The sequence below is a fragment of the Leopardus geoffroyi genome, chromosome C3, assembly GCF_018350155.1.
Source record: "Leopardus geoffroyi isolate Oge1 chromosome C3, O.geoffroyi_Oge1_pat1.0, whole genome shotgun sequence".
In the NCBI taxonomy this organism is placed as follows: Eukaryota; Metazoa; Chordata; class Mammalia; order Carnivora; family Felidae; genus Leopardus; species Leopardus geoffroyi.
Genome location: NC_059338.1, coordinates 79,219,893 through 79,245,136, shown reverse-complemented (window position 1 = coordinate 79,245,136; position 25,244 = coordinate 79,219,893). Strand labels below are relative to the sequence as shown.

General features: G+C 52.9%; 1 protein-coding gene across 4 annotated transcripts in view; it reads right to left on the bottom strand.

Annotated features, from left to right (window-relative positions):
* Nucleotides 1-5,247: 5,247 nt before the first annotated feature.
* The window catches only part of NDRG1 (N-myc downstream regulated 1), a 55,067-nt gene continuing 35,070 nt past the window's right edge, over nt 5,248-25,244 (bottom strand). For all 4 annotated transcript variants that reach the window (XM_045453601.1, XM_045453602.1, XM_045453599.1 and 1 more), the window contains 8 exons: nt 23,073-23,129; nt 19,901-20,004; nt 18,267-18,323; nt 17,410-17,461; nt 16,248-16,295; nt 14,194-14,229; nt 10,044-10,095; nt 5,248-7,151 (listed from right to left, as the gene is read on the bottom strand). In XM_045453601.1, the coding sequence (XP_045309557.1) occupies nt 6,940-7,151; nt 10,044-10,095; nt 14,194-14,229; nt 16,248-16,295; nt 17,410-17,461; nt 18,267-18,323; nt 19,901-20,004; nt 23,073-23,129 (618 nt within the window). In that variant the 3' untranslated portion in view covers nt 5,248-6,939. The remainder of the gene's footprint in view (nt 7,152-10,043; nt 10,096-14,193; nt 14,230-16,247; nt 16,296-17,409; nt 17,462-18,266; nt 18,324-19,900; nt 20,005-23,072; nt 23,130-25,244) is intronic.

The following is a 25,244-nucleotide window of genomic DNA, read 5'->3' as shown; positions in this document are numbered from 1 at the left end:
GGGTCGAGTGGATCTTTGCACACGTCAGTCTTTCCTGGAACTCCTCGCTTAATCCATCTGCACCTCCGTCTCCTCAGCTCTGAGATGCAGAAAATGATGGGATGGGACCTGCCTTTGTGGCGGCGATGTTGTGATGTGGAAAATGCAAATGGCATTCGGGGTTCCAGGACCGAGCTTGGCGCATGGTAAGCACTTAACGAAACCAGGTATTCTTGGCAGATTTTCAGTTTCTTCAGGAATGGGGGGATAACCAGCAAAACGACAGCAAAAATTGGAGTCAGGGTATGTGCCTGTATACTTTTACTCATTTAGATGGTTATTTCAGAGTAACAAATATAGAGAAGAAGTGTCACCAATGTTTGATTGAACGCTTTTTTATTTTAATCCTATGCTGCTTGATCCCCTAACTTTTCTTTTTATGTCTTCATTGTGTGCTATAATTTGATTAAACACCCTGCTTTTTTAAAAAAAAATTTTCACGTTTATTTATTATTGAGACCCAGAGAGACACAGAGTGTGAGCAGGGGAGGGTCAGAGAGAGGGGGAGACACAGAATCCGAAGCAGGATCCAGGCCTCGAGCTGTCAGCACAGAGCCCGACGCGGGGCTGGAACTCACAAACCGTGAGATCATGACCTGAGCCAAAGTCGGCCGCTTAACGCACTGAGCCACCCAGGCGCCCCTAAACACCCTGCTTTTTTAAGGCAGGAAGGGTGCCATACTTTTCTGTCTCCCAAACCCGGGGCACTACATAGTACCTGCATAGCCACGTGAACAGATGTGCCTATGGCCGAGTACATGGGGTGAAAGACACGTTTGATGCCTTCTGGGGAAATCCCCCTCGTTCACTAACCCCGAAACACATCATGCTATTATAATAAAGTCAGGGAAAGAATCAATGCCAAGAAAAGGATAATGGCCACGTGAATCCTTTCCCAGAACACTTCTATCCTGACGCATACCTTTTTCAAAATTGGAAGTTAGATCGTAGAGTCCTATAGATGCCCCAGATTAAGAGAAATGTGTAGATTAGGGGAGACATTTCTGATGTATCAGGTGGGTGAAATTTCACGAAATGGGATTGGGGGAAAACGGCCAGAGCACTTTATTGTGAAGGTAAAAAAAAAAAAAAAAAAAAAAAAAAAAAAAAGCATGTGGCCGAGATCCCAGTGCTCTCGATCCCCTCCCTGATGAAATAAAAATGCAGAAGCATCCTACGTGTTCAGAAGTCTAAGGGCCTGCTGCACCTGAGTTCCTTCCAAGTAGAGAACTGAGCCAAAATGACTCCCATCAAGAGGGAGAGGAAGCTGTTAAAAGCCGGCTTATTGATAGCCATGAGGAAGCATCAGCCTGCCAGCAGAGGACGAGACAGAAGAATTAAGAAGCAGAGAGAAGACACAGTGAAAGACAGGTCATCCAAGCCTGGGCGAGACTATTTAACAGAGAGACAAACATCCCCACAAGCAATAAGAGCCTTAAGGTCATCTGTGTCCCGTCCAGGGAACGAACTGATGTTCTAGCATCCCAAGACGTCAATAGTGGCTGCATTAGTCATGTGCTCAGTGAACTGTTTTAAAAGGCAGCAAGGGATGTAGTTTATTTTAGAAATGACTGGACAAACCATTTCGTCTCTCTGAGCCTCGGCTTTCGTAACGGTGAAGCAAAGATAACTCGTCCTCACAGATAAAGGCTAAAAAGGGGAAACAATAATACTTGCTCAATATTGCTATCATTCGAGGAACTGTTTGTCTGTTTAACAAAAGCCTCCTGTTTGGTGCCGGGCATCTGTGCTGGCCCGGGAGATGCCAAAGAAATGCTCGTATCGGAGAAAAGGACACCTATGGGGATACACATCATAAATACCGCACGGACTCCTGGGCCCGTGTCTGCAGGATGCCCTTGTCACACAGGGGCATTAAACAAATACTTCTCAGAGCAGGGATAAGGAGGGGTCTGTCCAGCAACAGTGAGTTTGGCTGTCAATGAATTTAACTGGGCGCAGCCCATGGCGATTTACAGGCCACAACGACGTCGGTTGCTTAGAACCCCTGAGGCAGTCATGTGGGGAGAGGGGGTTGGGAAGGACAAACCCAGTGATAGTGGATTGGACAGCCAGTGGATACCGAAATCAAGCTGAATCAATTCTATTCTTTCCCTTAGGAGACACAAAGACCTGATTCGTTCCGCATCTAAGAACCTGAAGGTCGCAGCCTTTGGGTAAGAGCCACCATTTTAGTGGGCTTTGGAGGCACAGAGAAATCTGATCTTGCAAAGAACGAAACTGATGTGCTCCCCAGGTCCCCTCCCTAATCTGGTCTCCAACCTCACAAGGCCAGGTTTCACTTTCCGCCTTGGGAATCCACGTGGGACACCGTTGAAAGATTTCCCCGCAGCCTATGAAGCCCCAGACAAGTACGTGACCAGATGGATCGGGGATACATCGAGGGTCCGATCCACGGACGAATAGTGAGGTTGTGTCTGAGAAGGGACAATGAACAGGGCGACAGTTGAAGCCCTCGGCCGTCCCCACAGATCCTGCACATGGGTCATCTCAGAGCACACTTGGTCTCCCAACTACTACCGAAACCCAAGGGTCTGGGGCTAGAAACCAAAACAAGTAGCTAGGAGGACAGAAATAGACCTCCCAGCTGGCGAAAAGCCTCTTGGGTATCCTATCTCTCGGTAGCTGCTGGTGCATGCAAACCCCTGTAACAGTTCACGCCCTCCCTGGAAGCCCGAGCCCCGAGGAGCTGAGCCCAGCGGGTCCAGCGGGGGTCTGCGCCATGCCCCCACTCCCCAAAGCTGATGTATGCACCTGATGCTATGGAACTTGCTTCTCGGCTTTAACATCACCTGCCCTTTCTCTGTTCTGACTCCTGCACAGGACCTGACACAGAGAAGGTGCTTCTTGCCGATTGGAAAAAACTTCTCCTGCAGCTAGAGCAGAACTCTTTACCCTGAGGTCGCCCGACCAGCAGTCCGGGGATAGAATTCAGGGGCCACGTACTAGGATGAGGGTCAAATGCATCTCTGTGTTCAGTCTAACTGTGGTTTAGCACACTCTTCCGTTTAAGCGTAGGCAACGAACCCCGATATCACCGGTTGGCAGATATCTCAAGATATTCTTATGCTTATCCCTACCTAGAAATTCTGTTGAGATCTGCCCCGACGCCACTATTCAGCTTAATAAAGAAGCATAAGCTATTATGTCACACAGTGGTCACATTTGGGTAGTTACACGTGACTCTAATGGAATCGTCATCTCACACGTATACAACTCTTACTGCCTCACTGCCTGCCAGCCTCCAAGGTCACCCGCCCCGGTCTACACTACAGGCTCCTCACAAAGGCACTCGTCTTCCTTCCTCTGGCGTCCACACTGGCCCCTTGGCTGGGAATGCCTTCTTGCCCTTCTGCGCTGTGCTAACTCCTTGCCATTCCAAATCAGTTTCTGAAACGACATGTATCCACTCACGGTACCATAAGGCAGACTTCAAGTTTTCAGTGAGTAGCACTCTTTAAGAAACTCCTCCAGTGAAGAAAAGCCAATACCAGTAACAGCACGATCGCTATTTAAAAGGGGAGGTGGACGGGGCGCCTGGGTGGCTCAGTTGGTTAAACGTCCGACTTCAGCTCAGGTCATGATCTCACAGCTCGTGAGCTCGAGCCCCGCATCAGGCTCTGTGCTGACAGCTCGGAGCCTGGAACCTGCTTCGGGTTCTGCGTCTCCCTCTGTCTTCACCCCCCACCCCTTTCAAAAATAAACATAAAAACCATTTAATTTTTTTTTTTTTAATTTTTTTTTTCAACGTTTATTTATTTTTGGGACAGAGAGAGACAGAGCATGAACGGGGGAAGGGCAGAGAGAGAGGGAGACACAGAATCGGAAACAGGCTCCAGGCTCTGAGCCATCAGCCCAGAGCCCGACGCGGGGCTCGAACTCACGGACCGCGAGATCGTGACCTGGCTGAAGTCGGACGCTTAACCGACTGCGCCACCCAGGCGCCCCACATTAAAACCATTTTAAAAAGGGGAGGTGGGCTTGAGCAGAGGCTGCGTTTAGTGACTTCCTTCCACAGGACGAGTGTGGGACAGTGGAAGAAGTAACAGGGCAGTGGAGAACCCTGGGAACCACAGCCTCGGCCAGGTGCTCAAGGTCAACCGCATCCGGGGTAACTCTTTCGTTGACCCGTCATGCTGATCGCCTGGCACTTTGCCTCTGTGGTCTTCGTTCCAAAAACCCACCACCCCAGTTGAGCCATGAGAAAAGTACCACAGAAACCTTAATCGAGGAACCTTCTACAAAATGCCTGACGAGGGCTTCTCAAAAAGCTCATCAAAAGCCAGGAAAGTCTGAGACACAGTTATAAGCCAGGGGAAGTTAAGGAGGCATGAGGACTGCATGTAATGTGGCATCCTGGATGGGATCCTGGGACAGAAGCTAGGGAAATTCCAGTAAAGTGTGGAGCTCTGTTCATAGCAATGAGCCAGTGTTGATTTCTTAGTTGTGGTCAATTACCATAAAGGAAGATATTACGAATCGGGAAACTGGGTGTCTATGGGAACTCGGCACTAGGTTTGCAATTGTTCTGTAAATTTGAAACTAAGCCTAAAAAGCCTAAATAAAAATGGGAGGTGATACTAAAACCTGTTGTGTTTACTTTTTTTTTTAATTTTTTAATTTTTCAGTGCAGTGGAAACACACATTATAGCAGTTGTCACTGGCTGTGAGAAGGGAGTGGTCTTATCACATGCTTTCCTGTAATAAAAATAAAACGTAAAAAAAAAAAAAATTTTTCCCTTCTAAATATAGCTTGAAAAGCTTTAACCCTTTGTCACGGTGCTGGCCCAAGGTACTGAGCCCCTGAAATGGGGCTGGTCTGAATTGAGAGATGCTATGGTGTGAAATACTCACTGTTTTCTTAGTATAAAGACGGTGAAATACCTTAGTAGCTGTTATATGGATTCTATGTTGGAATGGTAATATTTTGGATATGCTGGGGTTAAGTGAAATATATTATTAAAATTAATTTCATTTGTTTCTTCCTTTTAGAATGTGGTTATTGGAAAATTTACACTTAACATCTGCAGCTTGCTTCATATTCTTATGGGACAGCAATGCTCCAAGACAGGTGTCAGGAGGTCCCAGGTAAGGAAGGACCCCTCCCTATACGGTTGGGCTACACACACACACACACACACACACACACACACACACGATCTCTCAGAGGAAAAAGACACAAGCCACTGCAAAGTTACAAATTTATTGGTCTGGAAATAAATACAAATATCTCATTAAGAAACTCCTCTGGAAAGCCTTGTACACAACATTTTTTCCTGTCTGGATTCAGCCACTCCTGCCCTGACCCCTGACCTTTCTGCACAGGTCAGGGGAAGTCTCCCAGGTGGCAGGTGCAGTCAACTGAGTCACTGCCCCTCAAGCAACCTAGAAGCCTTGAATACTTCCTTCTACCAACTCTAGGGTCCCAGAAAGCACCAGGCCCCAGCGGCTGATTCGCAGCGATCCATCCACTCTGATCAAACTTCCTATAAGAAATGGTTAGCCAAATGAAATCAAAAGGCAGTAGTATAGACAGCTATGCTCACGTTGCCCAGAAATGTCAGTGGTGCCGCCCCATTCAGCGAAAGGTTAGAGGGGCAGGGAAGAGGGGACGGCAGGAGAGGGAAGGAAATCCCATGGAACTTTCCAGAATCCTTACATCTTCTCAGCCACCACTCCCTGTGTGAATCCCCACCCCCTACAAGAGCAGAACAGTTCTACCCGCAGATCCAGTGATGTTACCAAGTCAGAAACACTCAGCCGTCAAGTTCAGACTCAACCCCAGTTGTCAAAGATTGGGATCCAGATTTAACTCAGTCACACAAGATTCCCGGGAACCAGGGTGGGATCGACTGCAATCACAACTGTTCTGGATCCCATCACAACCACAGAAATCCCTTATATCTAATAACCCAAACAGCCCCCCACCCCCACTCCCCTGCCCCTGCTCCCCCCCCACCCCCCCCCCCCCCCCCACCCCGCGTGGAGACTCATCACGTCCAGGTACAGCTGTTTGGAATGTTTCCCTCCATTTCAAAGAAAGCAAGTGCAAACCTAAATGATCTTCCCCACAAACAACATGATCCCTCACTCATGAACTTGGGGTAGGAAGCTGGGGCTGTGGAGGAGGCAAGACAGCTGAGCCAAAGACTTGAATTCATGACACCAATGTTTGCCAAGACCGTTTCTCTGGGAAAGCCCGGAGATTTTGTCGCCCGCTTTCACCACCCGTTGAAAGGATGCCAGAAAAGCAGCCTTGTGTGTTTCGGCATTAAAAAGTGGATATATACACGAACTTGAAAAACCTACTTCTTCACGTTTCACTGCGTAGATTTGTTTTTCCAAGCGTTCTAGCCTCCACAGAAAGTCCACCTTTTTCCCGCTTCCTGTTTTGCCGAGTTAAAAGAGCTCCCCGCCATCCGCGGCTCTCCCCCTACCCAAATCAGAACGGGGTTTTGTTTCCAGAAACTGGGTCAGTCGTTCTTTAGTTGGAGAGGAAACAGGAAGTAGAGGGGCTGGGCTTCCGACAAAATGCCCGTTAGAACCAGCCTAGGCCTGGATTTAGGAAGCGTCTAGGGCGGTGCGTCTTGTTTTTGGCAGTTTGGCGTCTCTGAGGGAGGGTAAGAGGGCGGCCGCCAGGCCACCCGCCAATGAGCACAGGACACGGAGATGCTTCTTTTCCTTTGGTCTGCCCGCCCTGCCCTGATGGGAGAGGCGCCCTCGACAAACCCGGTCTAACTTTGTCCCCCCAGAGCTGTCTTACACCGTAAGCTTTGGGTTAATACGAGTTACGTGTGGTGTGGCAGGCAGGGCGGGAAGGGCTGGAGGAAGGGCGGTTGCGTGAGCCCAGAGTCCGGGGACGGCCACGGCGCAGGCCGCCTAGCAGGACACCTCCATGGACTTGGGCCCGGCGTTGTTGCCGGTGGCCCCGGAGTTGGGGGTGATGTCCAGGCGAGCACCCTCGCTGGTGTGGGAGCGGCTGCGGGTGCCCTCGCTGGTGTGGGAGCGGCTGCGGGCGCCCTCCAGGGACGTGACGCTGGAGCCGGAGGCCGTGCGGGAGCGCATCAGGCGGGTCATGCTGGCCGAGGGCACTGGGGAGAGAGGGGTTGGGGGGCACCGGGTTAGGGAGGGGAGAACCTCAGAAGCACCTGCCCGTCGGCAATGGTGCCTCCCCGTGCCTGACCTGTCCATCCTTGGGGCGATCCGGCCACCAGGCTCTCTGTCCTCCCTGTATCCGCTCACAGAGGCGGACAAGTGAGGCTCTGATGGGGGTAAGGACAGGCGGCCACACGGTGGCTTGAACCTACAGGTGGGTCTGAAGCCCAAATCTGCCACTTGCTCCACAGCTGTGTGACTCTGGAAGAGTCCGACTCGGAGCCTTCCGTCACCATCAGTAACATGGGAATGCCAATCCCCTGGCAGCAAAACCCACGTGTGTGCCCGTGTACCACAACCCCTTACCACCCACAACCTCTGGAGTGGGGAAGATCGTCCAGGCCGGCTGGGCTGATACCCATCCGCCACAGGGGGAGCCGCGGCCACACAGCAAGTCTGTGGCCCAGCCATCACCTGCCATCTCTTCCAGAGAAGCCTGTGAGCTTCCAGGAGCGATCAATGGCACCGTCCACTCTTCGGGACTGAAAATGCCCTTGCACGTAGCAGGTGGCTGAGAAAGTGAAAGGAAGTACAGGACTGAACCCTGCCCCTCCCCCAAGTCATATCGACCAGAATCTTAGAATGGAGATAGGGTCCTTGCCAGTAGGACAAGGTGAGGCCATACCGGATTAGGGTGAGCTCTAATGCAATGGCTGGTTCCTCAGAAGAGGAGACAGAACAGCCCTGCAAAACGCACGCGTGCGTGCACACACACACACACACACACACACACACACACACGGAAGAAGGCCACGTGACCACAGAGCAGAGATGGGAGTAATGTGGCTACAAGCCAGGGAACACCAGAGACTTCCAGCTCCCACCAGAAGCTGAGATGAGGCAAGGAAAGAGCCTTCTAGAACCTCTGAGGGGAGTATGACCCTGCATCTCTCTTGATTTTGGACCTCTGGCTTCCTAGAACCCTAGCAGTATGAGAGAATAAATTTCTGCTTTTTTAAGCCATCCAGGGTGTGGGGAGCTCTCAGGGCAGCTACAGGAAGCTAGCACATCATCCAAAATAAAGCATCACTGTGAAGGCCACGCTGAACAACAGACATCACCATCTGAGGTGGCACATTATTCGCCCCATGGGCGTGGGAGTTGGCTTTCTGGGACACATACCCACAAAGAGAATTCATCCTTGCTGTACTGAATTCCCTTCTCAAAGAGCTAGTGTTTAAATCCAGAGAGAACTGAGATCATTCTCACCTCTGCCACTCACCTACTCCTCAACCCCAAATCTCAGAGGTTGACCAACCTTGGCGGGGCTCTGGTGACTACAGAACGGTGTCACGGGGGCAAAGAGCTAGCCAGGCCTGGCCCAGATTGAACAGGCAGGCGCTCGAGTAGACGACGACGCGCTTTTTCTGTAGCTGACGCCTCTGGGACTAAATGCCTTCCTGCCGTCTTCCCCTGTAACCTGCCGGATGCTTCAGCTTTCTGGAAATAGAAGCTGGTGTGTGTGTGTGTGTGTGTGTGTGTGTGTGTGTGTGTGTGTGTGTCGGATGGAACAAAACCTGCCTTTCACTTCCTTCTCCCCAGAATACACTTTCAAGGCAGAAATCCAAACCCAGGGCAGGCCCAAGACAAACGAATCATGACGCACGCCCTGCCAGGTAAATGAAGCCTGCCCGATGGCATCCTCCAGGCACTGTCTCTGCCCGCACACTTTCCTGTGGGGAAAGCGGATCAAAAGGCAGGAGACCCACAGGCAGATGTTTTCTGTTGGGATAGGGCACCTCGGGACACAGACTCTGCCCGAAGTATATAAATCAGGCTCAGCAGCTCTTGGCCTCTCTAGAAACTAAACATGGCTGAGGCCAATCTTAAGACTGTGGTCAGTTTACCAAACACACCATTACTATTTTAAACGAACAAATAGTTTCAGTCTCAGAGGGGGGCGGGGGGGGGAAACCCAGAAGAGTTTAGACATTCAGACTTCCTAGTTAAGATGGGCACGTAAATTATAATTCTACACAGTAGGCAGAAAGAGCCAAAAGGACCCCATCATGGCTCACACATCAACGGGCACCACCTGTGGCTGGAACCCAGCTGCTTGAACTCGGCATTGCCTGTTCTGGCCACGGGACTGCATTTATGAACAGGGGCTGTAGGTGTCCAACAAACTATAGTCATCAAGTGAGAAACCACAAGGTCTTGAATTATGCTCGTATTTATCCTTCAATTCCCTAATCTAATGAGTTAGCAAAGACGCACCGTCTTGAGCAGAAGCGACTTTCTCACCTGCTGGCACAGAAGCTTTACACTTTTCAAAGAACTTTCAGAGATCCCCACTCTGCTCCTTGCTTCAGGTCTCAAAGCCTAGGGCCATCATTTGTGAAACGAGAGAAGGGTATTCTCATAGAATGGTCGCGATGACGAAACGAGAAATAATGAAGGATGTACTAACACTCTTTCATCATCACCATCAACACCAACATCATCACCTACAACTGGAAGTCTCTTAAGAAAGCATGTAGGCAACAGGTAAAAGGTTTTCATGGCTTCGCTCTTGTCTTCTTGGTGCTTAAAGAGCTAGTCCTCACCTAAATCTAAAGAAAATTCCCTGCTATAAAACAACTTCTGCTCATCAGTGCTCAGTGGAGACAGAAGAAGCCCCTGTGGTATAAAGGAGACACTAGAATTTCTACGCTGCCCTCCGTCCTCCACACACCTAAGTATTTCTTCTCCTGACCTTCCTAGTTTGCAAAAAGCTGAAGGTGGCCAAGGTGACACAGAATACTCATCCAAACCCGGTTCGGGTCATCGTATTTTCAATTCCCACACCTGCCCTCCACCTACCACCTGCTTGGAAATGCCACACTTACTGTATCCCATGCCCTGCACGAAGTACTTGAAGGCCTCCGCAAGCTTGGCCGGCTGCAAGAGACAAAAAGAGAGAGGGTGCGGTCAGTCGCCGGAGGTCCAGACCATGAATGGCCACGTGGAGCTGTGTCCGTGGTCACCTTCACTGAAGAGCTTGACCCGAGGGAGAAGGCCACCACATGTTGATAGAACAACACACAAAAGGAAAGGAAAGGCGATGAGATACTACGGGGACCAAAGTCAGCTTTGGCTGGGGAGAACAATTTCAAATTCACTTCATAGCTGGGGTGGGGGTGGGGGTTGATCAGGTTATGTGACCTCGCCTGTGAAACAAGAACAGAGAGCCACGCTTTCTTCTGAGAGGTTCTATAAAGAAGACTACACTGATAAGCTGATGTGTCTAACTCAGCCTCTAGAATGTAAGGGCACCAACATCATGTGCCACCCGCGGAGCTGAGGGCATTTGTGGCATTACCTCATTTTCCCCTGACAACAACTATACGAGGTTGGTGCCGTTTTCACATAGATTTCATTGCCAACAGTCATGGAGGCAAATAATCCATCCAAGGTCCTGCCATTAGTTAGTGGTGGGTGGGTCCTACGGATTAATCCAGGGCTTTCTAAACTCTGTGTTCTCAAGGCAGTTCATTCTCAGCCTCAAGAGCAGGCTGGATGGCTGGAGAGATGGAAGGAAGAAAGGATGGTGAATAAATAAAAGGGAAGTAAGATTGACGGATATAAGTAAGGAGGATCGACAGATGGATGAAAAGAAAGGATGGACAGATGGAAGACAAGAAAAAAATGGAAGAAGGAAGGATGGATGGATGGATGGATGGATGGAGAGATGGATGGATAGTCGGGCCAACCAGTTAACCAAATCAATGGGGCTACTGTGAGTGAAATGAGTTGGGAATGCCAAGAACACACCCGGTTCTACCAATTACTCCCCCAAATTTCACTTAATCTGAACTGGGGGGTGAATGCTCCCAAGTAAAGGCCATATTCACAGTCTGAATTAACTACAACTCTCAAATGCAATGCCCTGGGTCTATTCTCCTCTTACTCCTCCTACCCCGTGAAGAAGCCATCAGCAGAGGCAGTGCTCCCGCCCACCTCCACCAACTCCTGCCACTATTCTACCAAGAGCCACATGTCATTTAAAAGAGAGACTGGGCTCAAGATGTCCTCTGGGGTTTGTGTGACAACGGTAAGCAAGTGACAAGAGGTACAAGTCGGGGCTGCAGGCAGCCAGGGACTTGCGTGCCAGCATGGCGGCAGAAACAATCTTTCCCCTTTCGTGACACTGCAATAAATACTTGCTGTTCTCATCCCTAAGGACTGTTCCCCTCTCAAATGGAATGAAGGATGGGAACGGCCTCCGTAAACTCGCACCCAACTCGTAAGGGCAGAAAGGGGAGGGATTACACGGTAAACGGTCCTCCTTGGACTGGTCTCCCGGAAGCCTGGGCTGGTTCAGCTGTTGGCACACATCCATAATGTGCTTTAACTACGGTTAGGGTTGGATCTGTTCTCATTTCAAACAGAGAAAGGAAGGGAAGGCCAGTGTTGGGAGAGGGAGAGGGAGGGAGGTCAAATGGAAGGAAAACTGGCCCCTGTCTCCCTAGCCCGTCCTGGAGTTGTGCCGTCTCAGCAGGAATCTCGGGGGCAGGCTGCATGGATAAAGCTTCCACCGCTAATGTGCGGGTATTAACTCACACTTATGTCTAAGCAGGGCTCTGCTGGGAGCCCATCTGTTCCCTCCGATGGCTGGGACACCCCATCCTTCTCTGGCTTCTCCCAGCTGTCAGACAGGCATAACGCAACAGCAGATAAAACACCGAAAGGATTTTGTCCTTTTCTAGTGGCAGCAGAGGGGGACACGACGGAGAGCATAACCGAGCCACCAACGGCCACTTGTGCCTCTACCTCTGTACAGAGTTCTGGAGGGAGGGGCTTGCAGTGAGAGAAGGTCCAGAGCAATGAGTCAAGATCCAGGATCCACCTGATGCAGAAATCGACTTCTCGGGGATCTCTTCTTCCGACCCCCAGTGAAACACTTCACTACCCCCAAAGAGAAGACTGTTTTCTGTTGGGACAGCTCCGGGGGCAGCCAGATGAACCTCTCAGCCATCGCCGGCTCACTGGGGGACTCAGAGCCGAGACTCTCCCTTTTCTACCAGACGATCCTTGAAACTGGTGGGGCCACATGAAATTAATCAGAGAACTGATCTCTGTAGCACCGCAGGGATCTCTGAAGCACCAGAAATAACTTATATCTGTCCGGCAATAGGGCGTCAGGAAAAATCAATTACAGTGTATCTGTGCAGCGGCATTTTGTCCTGTCATTAAAAACAAATTACACAGAGGGGCGCCTGGGCGGCTCAGTTGGTTAAGCATCTGACTCGTGATTTTGGCTCAGGTCACGATCTCGCGGTGTGTGGCTTCGAGCCCCACGTTAGGTTCCGCACCGACAGCACAGAGCCTGCTTGGGATTCTCTCTCCCCCTCTCTCTCTGCCCCTCTCCCACTCGTACTCTCTCTCTCTCAAAATAAATACATAAACTTAAAAAAAAAAAATACAGAGCGTTTTTTAACTAAAGGAGGAGGGCTCTGAGCTATCAAGTTACGTGGACGGATGAAAAATGTACACGCAAAATGATCCGAATTTTGCTTAAAGTAAGGAAAACACATGTATGCAACTATAAAAGGAGATTAGAAGCGAGTAAAGCTTGTTTGTAAATTATTCTCTTATTCACCCGCATTTTCGCATTTTTATTGATGGGTGTGGATTATTTTGTACCTAGAGGTACAAAACAAAACAAAACAAAACAAAACAAAACAAAACACTCCTCAAATATTTATGTCAGGTCCTGGTCCAAGGCACACGGCCCTTCTCCCCTCTGTGAATCTAAGTTTGGTTTGTTCGATCTCCCCAACCTGGGTTCACTGTCCGGACAATAGGCTCATGGATAAGAAGCCCCTCGCCAGGCACACAGGGGTCCGACCTGGATCACCCGCTGGGGAGACCCACTGGGAGGAAAACTTAGCCTGACGTGGACTTACGCCTCTGATGCTCTGTGCCCTCAGTCTCGTCCCCCCCAGCACCCTGGCAGGTGAGAAAAACCCCAGGCGCGTGCCCACGGCGGCAAAGGAGGCTCCCCAGGGAGCTCAGCGGCGCAGGGCCGAAGGGTACATACAGCTAGAGAAAGAGCCAGATAGATTCGACTGCCGCTGGATTACAGAAGCTCTGAAGCCCCTTTGAGGATGGCAGGAGGAAAGGAAAGACAGAAAAGGCATCATTCCATCCTCTTCCACAGATGGGTGGAAAGGACGACCAAAAAGTCACACAATGTTTCACTTTAAGACAGAGCAGGGGGGCGCCTGGGTGGCGCAGTCGGTTAAGCGTCCAACTTCAGCCAGGTCACGATCTCGCGGTCCGTGAGTTCGAGCCCCGCGTCGGGCTCTGGGCTGATGGCTCAGAGCCTGGAGCCTGTTTCCGATTCTGTGTCTCCCTCTCTCTCTGCCCCTCCCCCATTCATGCTCTGTCTCTCTCTGTCCCAAAAATAAATAAACTTTAAAAAAAAAAAAAAAAAAAAAAGAGCAGAGAACTGTAATAATATACAATCAAGGACATAGATTAAAAAGTCCATCCACTGTTAGGCCGGTGGGATTATTTACGGCTGGGGAACTGGAGGGTCCAGTGACGGTGCAGCCAACGCCCTGTGCTGATTGATATGTTGACACGTCTGCGCACGCACACACGCACGCGTTCACCCCACACACATACATGAACACACACTCTGTTTTCACCTCCTGCCTGCCCCCTCTGCCCGGGCCTTGAACTCCAGCAGAAGCCCGTGGCCTTTGAGGTCAGGCTCATCTAGATTCTGGTCCACGGTTGCCAAGCTGTGTCTGTGCAACCGAACCCCTCCACGCCTGTGAACCCCGGTGTGATCTAACCCCCGGGGGTTCCTATTTTCCTTGCACGCAAGCCCTGATGTGCAAGCACCGTGTATAGACAGTAACGCGTCCACAGTGTGAGCGGATGTGACGGTGGGGTGGGGGACAGGCAGGAGGCGGGGGACGAGGGGGTAGTAACAGGCCACAGAGGCACCTGCCCTCCGCCTGGGGAGGGGTGGCAGGTGGGGCTCACCTGGGAGATCTGCGGGAGGCCACCGCAATCCGCCATCTAGGAGAGAGGGAAGCTGGTTAGTGCCAGACGCCCCAGAAGAGGGGTACCCCCAAGTGGGCGCCCTCCTGCTGCTGCCCTGCCCCCACTCTGGGCACATTACAGGCAGGGAAACACCCATCCCCACGGAGCAGGGCCGCTCTGGTTACAGTCCATCTCGGCACTGACCTGTGCCTTCCTGATGGCCGACGCCGGGGGAGCTCAAAGCCCCGGTGAGGCTCTGGCCAGGGTCCGTCTGACCCAAAAGCCCTCACTGTATGAGGCCCTGTTTGCACATTCTCTTTAAATACTCCCTCAGGGGGCGCCTGGGTGGCTCAGTCGGTTGAGCGGCCGACTTCGGCTCAGGTCATGATCTCACGGTCCGTAAGTTCGAGCCCCGCGTCGGGCTCTGTGCTGACAGTTCAGAGCCTGGAGCCCGTTTCGGATTCTGTGTCTCCCTCTCTCTGACCCTCCCCCGTTCATGCTCTGTCTCTCCCTGTCTCAAAAATAAATAAACGTTAAAAAAAAAATTAAAAATAAATAAATAAATAAATAAATACTCCCTCAGAAAGAAACGGCTCCATCTAAGAGGCCTAATGGTCTCTTCAGCGGTCACCCTGGTAAATGCCACGGCTTCCAAAGTTCCTACTGACTCACCAAAGCTAAAGCTGCCACCTCTCAGTCAAGGCTGCCACAGGCACGTGTGACTATTAGCCGGACCCAGGGCTCGGGAGACCCCGGGCGGCAGGGTGGGATGGGGTGAAGGTGGCTTGGAGAGACAGAGGTCTGGCAGGCGTGTGTGACAGTGGCCGAGGCCGGGCCATCCCAAGGCCCTGAGTCTTAAGGCTAGACCCTGAGGGCTAGCTGAGGGACCTAACTGAGGCACCCTGGGTAAGGGAATGCAGGGACGGGACGCCAGAATTTAACTCCAGGGCCCAGGCAGCCGGGCAGAGGAGTGCAGCGGGGACAGTCTGTCTGGAGTCAGGCTGAAACGGGTTGGATCTCCATCCACCATCAAATCGGCCACTTTTTCTTAGGTCACCTGCCCTCTGCAGACGGAATGAGTTAAGATTAGGGTGGACCCTAAATCCAATGACCATGGTCCTTAAAACCAGCGGGATATTGGGACACAGAGACACCCAGAGGAGAAGGCTGGGTGGCACGGAGGCAGAGATGGGACTGAGGTGGCCGCAAGCCAGGGACACCCTAACTTTGGACTTACAGTCTCCGGATGGGGAGACAACAGTCTCCTGTGACTTTCAGCCACCCAGCTGGTGGTACTTGTTATGGACACCAGGAGACCAACCCACCCTTCTAGAATGTTCCTTCCCCCTCTCCCTGTCAGCAGTGACTGTGGCCTGTCCATCTCTGTCCTGGGACAGCAGCCCGGATGCTGTCGGAGTCCAGACAAACAGGTGTGTTGGGGTAACTTAGACAAAGGGGCCCCCGCCCTAGCCCATCAGCGGCCCCCTCAGGCCCGAAGCCTGCCATCTTCCCGTCTTGCAATTTCCTGGTGAGGGAATCTTGGAAGAAAATGTGCGTAAAGAGCCAGTTCCGGGGACCAGGCCCCCCCTCCTCAGTAAGCATCAGATGCCTCCCGGGCTGGATCGTGCGGTCAGGTCAGGGAGGGCTCACACCCCCCACCCGGCCTCAAGGCCTAGGGAACTTGCTGGAGGAGATGTTCTTCCACGGCCCCTGGTGGGGGGGGGGGCGTTTTCTCCTCTCCCACAGGCACCAGCCCCTCTCGGAGGAACGCCCCAGCCCCACCCTTGGCACAGCCCCTGCCCGCACAACTCTAGGCCATCCCTCATCAGAGTCCACGGACTCTCAGGGTCCCAGAGAGGGTCCCTTTCGTCTTCACAGCCTCAGTGTCCAGCCAGCGCCCAGCAAAGAGACGTCTGTGAATGCATGCACGTGAAATCATCATTTCTACGCTTTCTGACCGCCAGCTCTGCCTCAGTTAGGCACGACTCAATCTTGCGGCCGACCAGGGGTTCCTAAGAAAGAACTCGCACCAACCCCCCTCACTGTGTCTGTACCTTGAGGAGAGTCGTCTTTGTTGGATCCAATTTCGAGTTGCACTCCACCTGGACAGGGAAAAGGGGAAGAAATGTGCTAATTTTCTATCTGGAGCCCCAGTCATAGTCTTTCCCCCCTCCTCACTTCCCGGCCACTGGCATCAACGACCCCAGCGTTCCCGCTAGCATGGAAGGAAGAACGCGGGCTTCGAGATTAAGCAAGGTGGCCGTAAATTCCAACCTTGTCGTGCAGCGACCTTGGGCAATTTCTTTGAGCCTCAGTTTCGTCATCAAGAAAATGGGGGAATGTCTTTTTCAAAGGGTTGTTATGAAGACTCGCTAAAACCCAGAGGAGACTCTGGAAAGAGCTGCTAATTGAATGGCCTTGTTTCACCAGTCGCAGCCACAGATGCTACAAGTTCCACATCTCCAGTCCTGACCACCATGCAGACTGGGATCCACTATAAGCTGCTTCCCCTCTTCGCGTTGTCAGTGACCATCTTAGCAGTGCATCCAAAATTGGGCAAAATGCCCACATGTAACCTGTGATGTTCGAAGTGCCTACCGGAGAGCTATCCCCTCCTCTGATGTGAGAAGTGTATCTCTACTGATGCATCCTATGATTACGCCCAGTGGGTTAGATCACAGGACGCCCACAGTCCATTAAGACCTCTCAGCTCTTTGCCAAATGAGCTTTTGCAGATCTCATTCTGCAGCCCACTGCACGAGGCACATCACCACTTTAGGACTCTGCTCAGTAGCCCCTAAGTCCCTCTGTCCCCTGCTAGGGGCATGTTGGAAAGGCAGTCTTTGCTTTGCCTCCACAACATCATAGGTGGGAATCAGGGGTGGAATGACCCAGAAGGCATTGTCTAAGCCCCACTCCCCGGTGTCTCTCTGCCCCGCCAGACAATCAGGCGCCAACCAGGTCTGCAAACGGGTTCCCAGACGAGAGCAGAGTGTCTCGGCCAGGAAGCCAAGTGGCAAACACGTCCGTGGAAACGAGTGGGAGGCAGACGGGCAGGTGATGGCGCCTGGGAGAAAAGTCAGAGGGCCCGCGACCAAGCAAACAGGACTGGCAGTCACCGGGCCAAGGAGCCGGGGTCTGGGCCCTCTGTCCGAAGGCCAAGCAGATTTGGACTGTTGAACAACGTACAGAAACAGGTGGACGATTTCTACGTACCACGGCATCCACAGCAGGAGAACTGTCCCCAACCACCAACAAAGCAGGACACCTGGGGGCAGGGAGAGAAGAGGGGAGGGAACACGAAATTCACTGAAAGATTCACACGCTCCCAGGCCCGCCAGGCTGGGACCAGGGTTCCAAAAAAAAAATTATTCTCGTTTCCCCAGTAGTAGCCTCTGCTCTTTTTATTTCCTTCTCCTTTCATCCTCTGCTTTGCTTTTCGGATAAACTGGGTTGGCAGTCCTTTACGCCTTAGTATGAATTTCAGCCAGAGAATTTCCGTGGCCTGGTGTTTTTAGCCTCAAGCATCCTCCCCTCAAAGAGGGAGGAGTAGGACTTTGCCGTGAGTCAAGATCAGAGACCGAGGGAACGTACCTGACAAAGGAAATGGCATGTGGCAAGTTCAGGTATCAAATAATACAGTTCACTTAGGAAACTGTGAAAAGGCAGACATTACTGGGGGAATGCAGTTAGCGGTATGCACAACCGTATTTTCCTGCCAGCCTTTAGGGTGGGTTGTCCCGTGTCTGACTCGTCTCCAGGCTCTGTGAAAGCAAAGCCTAACACCGTATTCGACACAAAGTAGGTGCTTAATAAGTCCTATCCGAAGCGGACTCTTTCCCTGACATCCAAGGCTCCGACCCTCGTCTCAGGGACATCCCAGGAGCTCAACGCTTGCACAAGGAGAAGGCAAGTGAAGCTGGGTCATGCCTGACTCCTAGGAAGAAGGCACCCCCGGGCTCGCCGCCGCCGATGTCCCAGCACCGGGTGGCACTGCTAACCAAACTCAGAAAGAGCCCTGCCGGTGGCCGAGCGAGGCTACGCAGATGATGAACAGGAGAAAATCCACTCACTGCAGGGTGACTGTGTGGGCTCCGGGCATGGGCCGCTCAATCTCCAGGTCTCGCCGGCTGCGGGCAAGGAACGCACAGTCACTGGGTGACACGGGCAGACGCCCCCGCCCCGGAGGCGGCCCCTCCCGTCTCGCCCATCCCAGGGGGTCCCGTCGTTGGCCATTCTGGCAAACGACCCGTGTCCCAACCCGCACGGCTCTCGGGACATCACAGCCTCTTGGGGTCCATATCAATGGTTTCAGGGACAGCGGGACTCATGTATTTCCCGTGGAGACACTTCCTTGTCCCCAGTGTGGCTTTTTTTTAAATATATATACATATAGCAATACAGGCCATGTTCTCCACCACAGAGGGTCCATACCTCCCGTCCCCCTAGTTGGAGCCCTGAGTCTCTCTAGCCCCAACTCGGAGTCCTCTCACACAGTAACCCAATCTCTTTAGATCTTAGATGTGATCCTTTCACCCCCCTCATCTCAAACCCTGCCACCGTTTCCCACTGGACTCTGTCCCTGCGGACCTACACCGAGCCGCCCCCCCTCTCTCTCTCTGTCGTCTCCTGGCAGCTCCCACCGACGGCCTTTCCAGCTCATGGCCTGGAGCCCCGGACAGATTCAAATCACGTCCCTCTACGTCCTAGCTGTGTGACCTCGGGCAGGATGCTGAATCTCTCTGTGCCCGTGTTTCCTCAACAGGAAAGGACGATGGTCACGGTGTCCCAGCATTTTTAAGAGAAGCCCCTTGATTCCTATGGGCATCGTGAGGGCAAGGCAGTGGGTGGGGCTTCGGGGAGGGTGTTCTGGTCTCTGTGTGTCCACTGCCCAGCCCACAGCCTGACCGCGCCCGTCCTCGGGAAGCGTCTGCTGAAGAAATGCGCTGCTGAGAACCGCGTCTCTAGTTGCCCACGGGCGATACTACCTCTCCCTCCCGCACTGAGAGGCTGGGCGGGTGGGAAGAAGAGACGGACGCTGAACTTTGTCACAGACACTAATGCCCTTCGTGAAGTTATTGGCCGTGAGCAGAGACGGCCCCTGTGGCTCCTTCCCGCCCCCTGCTTGGGAAGGGGGCTGGTAGAGCCGGTCCGGCAGACTGAGTGACCACGCCGGGGTCTGCAGACCGTCCCCCCAGCTGCCACCGGTGTTCCCGAGATGTCCCCTTCCCTGGCCGAGGTCCACGCCAGCAGCTACTTATCGTGAAGAGGCCTAGCCCCTTGCCCAAGGCTGGAGGAACATGCTCTTTCTTGGAGTGACACCTCCCGGCAGCCTTCCTGGACTCCTCCCTCCCCTTCCTCCCCCAGGGCTCTGCTCGCTCGCTCGCTCTCTTAGCTCTCCCACACCTGGCCCTTCCCACGGCCAGCCGGGACACAGGCAATCACTCAAAACCCTTCGAGGGCGTGACTGCGTCTCCCCTCCTCGTGCTCTCGCGCCCGGGTTGTCTGGAGTGGTGGCTCAGCGCCTTGCAGAGCACTCAAAACCCGCGGATGTACCTGACTCCCAGGCGCACCCCTGTCCGGGTAATCTACTTGCTTGAATTCAGGGGCTGCAGCTCCTCCTAACGTTATAACCCCCTCTGCCTTACCCCTGCCCCGTTCCAGGCCAACAAAAGGACCTTGACAAATGGCCACCGCGTGACCGCACCTGTTGTAGGCATTGATGAACAGGTGCAGGTTGCCGGGGTTCATGTCTTTGACGATGTGCTGGCGGTAGGTGTGGACGACTTCCACGTTATTCTGCATTTCCTCCTGCGTGGAGAGAGGGGGGAGGTGCCCCGCATTAGGACTGGTCCCAGGCCAGCCACCGCTATCTCATGTTCTTCAGGTTATACAGGGTACAGAGACAATACCGTCTAATCCGCTCGACTGCCTTGGAGCCTGAGGACACCGTCCCCAAAGCGGAAGTCCCCACCCGGAGCCAGTCTGACTTTGCATATCAGCTGAGAGCAGAAAGGAGTACAAACCCGCCAGGGCAAAGCAGGCCCTTCTGGGCTCATGACTTTGGGACTTTTTATTTGAAGTCAGTCCTCTTGGATTTGGAGCTTGGATCCATCAGTGTTTTGGTTGTTTTTTTTTTTTTTCTTTTTTCTTTTTTTCTGGTGGGGGGTGAGGGACGGGAGTACATGTCTTCACCTCTCTGAGCCTTAGCTCCCTCAAAAATAAATGTGTGTGTGTGTGTGTGTGTGTGTGTGTGTGTGTGTGTATTACCTACCTCTGCAGGTTATGGGATTTCACAGAGGTTGTGCACACAAAAGCCCTTTGTAAATAATAAACGTGATGCAACTGTTAGCAATTAATGGTTTTAAGGGGGAGCTGAGAGGTTTTTCACGCCGGAAAAACAAAACCAACTCCCGCAAGTCCCGGGAAGTTGCTGGAAAGAAGGGCCATCTCAATTCCCGAGGGGGGCCAACCGGAGTCTTGCAGAAGCCGCAGCCTTCCCTCTCTCTGGTTCCTTTCCGAATGTGATTTGGGACAAACAAACAAGTTACGAGCTTGCTCTGTTTCTCATTTGTACGACAGCGGATGCTGAAGGTTTCACAAAGCGGCCTGATGTGATCAGTGGCGACCAGAGCAGGACAGGGAGGGAGCGGAGGGGGCCCCACATCAAGCCCGAGCTATTGTCTAAACAGCCCCTGATCACTGAAGCAGCAAAGAGGCCAAGAGCCTACGCAGAAGAAAATCGGGAACTGTACAGTCTGAAGAATTAGCTGTGCTGGGGTTTCAGGTCAAAACACAACCGCGGCAAGTTGGGGGCATCGACAGATGCCTCACATCGCGTGGGGTAGAATCAGGCCAGACTCTCCCTCTGTACCTGATGCCCTCTCCCGCAAGGAAACTCAGAAGCTGGCTCTGTTTGTTTCCATATTCCTATCAGGTTCAGATTATACACTCAGGGTGAAGAAAATGAATCGCAAACCGAATGCAGCATGGAAGAGGGAAGAAGGCCACCGAGGGCTGCCGGGGGGCCACGAAGGCTATGTCCCCGTCAAGACCCCGGGGAAGTGTGAAGGCTACCTTCTTCGGGAAAAAGGTCTCTGTAGATATCATTAAGTGAAGGATCCTGAGGTGAGGTCATTCTAGATTATCCCAGTGGGTCCTAAATCTAATGACAAGGGTCCTTCTAAGACAAAGGCAGAGGGAGACTGGAGACCGACACGGAGAGGTCATCGAAGACGGAGGCAGAGCCTGGAGGGATTCTGAAGCTACCAGAAGCTGGAGGAAGCAAGGAAGGACTGTCCCTCTAGGGCCACTGGAGGGAGTGTGGCCCGGCGACACCCCCTTTCAGAGTGCTGGCTTCCGGAACTGCGACACAGTTAAGTTCCTGTTGTTGCAAGCCTCCCGGTTTGGAGGGGCTGTTACAGCAGGCCCAGGAAATAATGTGAAGAAGGAGCCCAGTGGATGCACCTGGCCAGCCCCAGAGGAGAGCAGCCGGTCACATCTCAGAAGGTCACTCTCCCGCTCGGGAACAGACAGTGCTGAGTGGGCCACACGGTAAACAGAGCAAGCCACCCTCGAGCTGGGCAACCGAGGGGCTTCTCGGTGTCTGGGCCTGCGTCAGGACCCCTGCACATCCTCTCCTGGGGCTGCCGGCCAGAGTCGGGGGCCATGCCGGCTGGCCAGACAGGGACAGGGGCCCGCCTGGGGTGACCGCAGAACAGCCCATCGGCAGAAGCACAGATGGTCAGTGCCCTGCTTTGGATACAGGAGCAAGACACATAGCCTCTGATCCCAGCCCCACCTCTCCCTGGCTGTGCAACCTCACACGAGTCAGTCAACCTCTCTGGTCTCAGTTTCCTCATCCACAAAGTGGGAATCAAATTAGTACTTTTCACATGGCTCACGGAGCTCTTGAGTGGACTCCATGGGTTAATACTTGAAAAGTCCTTAGGACCGAGCGGGGCACACAGCAAACTCCATGGGTGTGTCTGTTACAGGTCGTATCTGTAATAGCCCCAGACTGGCAATAACCCGAATGCCCATCGACAGGCGGACGGAAGGGCAAATCACAGGACACTCACACACAGAACGGCAGCCAGCGCTAAAAAGGAGGGAACTACCGATAAACCCAACGACAGAGATGAAGGTCAAAATAACCGTGCGGCGAGAGAAGCCACAGCTGTTTTTTGGGTTTTGTTTGCTGTTCTTTTCGAGCAAGACTCCATACCTCATCATGCCACTTCTATATGAAAACCTGGGGAATGCGAACTCCTCTCTAGTGACGGAAAGCAGAGCAGAGGCTGCCTGACGAGCAGGGAAAGGAGGATTAGCAAGAGGCACAAGGGGACTCTGGTGATGGGGATGTCCGCTACCCCAGTTGCAGTGTGGGTGTACGGGTGTAGACACGCGGCAACATCTACTCAATTCTGTATTCCCAATGCGTGCAGTTGACTATAGTTCAATCAGGCTAGTTAAAACAGCCTTACGTTAAAAAGAGAGCGAGCGATACAGGGGCGCCTGGGTGGCTCAGTCGGTTAAGCGCCCGACTCTTGATCTCAACTCAGGTCGTGCTCTCATGGTTCGTGAGTTCGAGGCCCGCATCGGGCTCTGCGCGGACAGCACGAGACCGCTTGGGATTCTCTCTCTCTCCCTCTCCCTGTTCACCCACTCGCTCTGTCTCTCAAAACGAAATAAAAATAAACTTGAAAAAAAAAAAAAAAAAAAGGTGAGCGATAAACCTGATTGTAAACCGATCCCGTCAGCTATGTACATGGTAGGCATCCCCAGGGGGCTTGTGTCTTGCTCGTCTCTGTGCCCTACGCACGGGCAGCACACACTCGCTCAGCGTGGATGACAGAATGCTGGTCCACGTTACTCACCTTCCCGAAGAGGTGGGACACCACCATGTCTGGGAGGGCTTGGGTCCATCCGGAGATCTGGGGAGGGCAAAGGCAGGTGTCACTAGAAAGCCCGCATTTGCGGTAGCGAGACTAGGTCAGCAAAGCCTCCCTGCCCGCGGGGGCAGACTGGAAGTCCTGGGCTCCCCGGCACTCAGGGCTGAGGACGGCCCCCTTGTGGGAATTTGGTTCCAGTCCCAGTTGTGGACTGGACCTGGGGGCGCCGGAAGGCAGGGCCTGGGTCTCTGTCAATCGCTTATTCTCAGGGGCCCATGCAGGGCAGACACGTGCTGAACAGAGAGCCAACCTTCTCCTAGCTTGGGCCGTAGCACACTAAGTCCTCACAACAAGGGGTCCCTATCCATTTCTTCAAAACACACACTGAACTCTGCCAGTCTAGACCCCAGGGGACCTGCTTACCTTGAACTAGCCTTCCTGTATCATCCTCTACATTTTCCCCCCTCAAGCCAGTATCCTCTCTTTGGATATCCTGAGTTACTAAAGACACTGCCAACTCTCCCCTCTCTACCTCTCCCCAACAAAACGCCAGGTACACAGCAGGAGCGCCATAAGGGATAGGCATACAGCAGGGGCTTCATAAATGCTGAGGCATACAGCAGGAGCTCCATAAATGTATGCTGACCAACTTCCGTGTCAGGCAGGCAGGGACTGGCAGGATAGAGAAGTTCTAGACCTGGGGGTTCTCTAGATCGGAGGTCTTGTTGGATCCCAGCTGTGTGGTCCTGGACAGGTTGCAGAGCCTCTGAACCTCAGGCCTCTCACCTACAAGCCGAGGTGGCCGGGGGCTTCAAAGTCACAAGGCCAAGGTGAGGACAGCATGAGGCCAGTACCCATGTCACAGGATCTGACGCCAGCGCCTGACCCATAGTGGACTCTGGATACAGGTCTTTTTTTCTCTTGGGGTTGGAAAGGAAGGATACGGTACAGATACTAAAGCCACACAGACATTCCTCAGGCCGCACTTTAGCCAACGGTCAATGTCCCCGGCCCTCCACGTCTGGCTCAGAACAGTTACAAGAGGAGCCAAACTGGCTGACTGGAACATCACTTCCTTTCCTGGAAAATAAAATAAAAAACAGGGAGTGTGCTCCACTCCCGCATATCACGCAGACGGGAGGGACGGGCTCCTGCGTTCCGGCAGAACGTTCCAGGAAGAGCGGCCAAGACAGGGGTGGGAGGTAGGGGGGAGGGGCACAACCCCTTCAAAGCTCTGTCCGCGACAGCCACCCAGAACTTGGCAAAAACACACTTCCAAAATGAGAAGCCAGGATCACCCCGGCCTGAGAGGTTTTGTCCTGTTTCAATTGGAACAATTTCCCCCCTCTCCTTGGCAAATGCTGGCGCCTTTACGAAGAAAACACAATAATCGTTTTTAAAAGATAAACAAGGAGCCCTAGGACACCGGCCAGAGCAGAACTTCCCGAGACAGCGTGGGTCCCTTCTCCCCCGGGCAGGCCTGTGTCCGGCCCCTCTGTATTCCCAGACCTGCAGTGCTGGGGTCAAGGTGCCATTCAAACACCTGCTGGACGAGACCGGGAGGCACGAGGTGAGGCCCAAGGACCACGGAGTACGAGGGATCCGCACTCAGCCCCAGTTCTCCCGCTGCCTAGCTTTGCGGGCCCCTGGGCACCACGAACCATAACCGCTCTGAGCCTCAGTTTCCTCTTCTATAACACGTCATTTACGACAATCCCACCTCCTGGAGTCACCGTGTGGATTCAATGAGGTCACGCACGTACAGCGACAGAGAGTACAAACAGCCCCTGGCAAGGACTCCGCGCACAGTAGCTGATTCTCGCGGTCATCAAACTAAGTGGCAGGGTTTGGTACCAAATGCACCCTCTTTTCCATCGACAGTGGGTGGGTTCCCGAGATCAGAGGCCTTTGCCTTGTTCATCTTTTTGTTTCCTGTGTCTTGAGCAAAGTCCAGTACGTGTTAGGTCCTCAGCAAATACCTCTTAACCTAAGCTATGCTGATCTAAGCTGGCTCGAGCGCTCACGTCCCCGTGGCATGTCTGGTCTAGACCGCAGCATCCTACCAACATCTTCGGAAGGGCAAACGGCCCAGGTCACGTTTGTTGTTCCAAGCAAAGCAAAGGGGAGGGGCGGGGCGCACAGGCCAGGAGAGGTCTC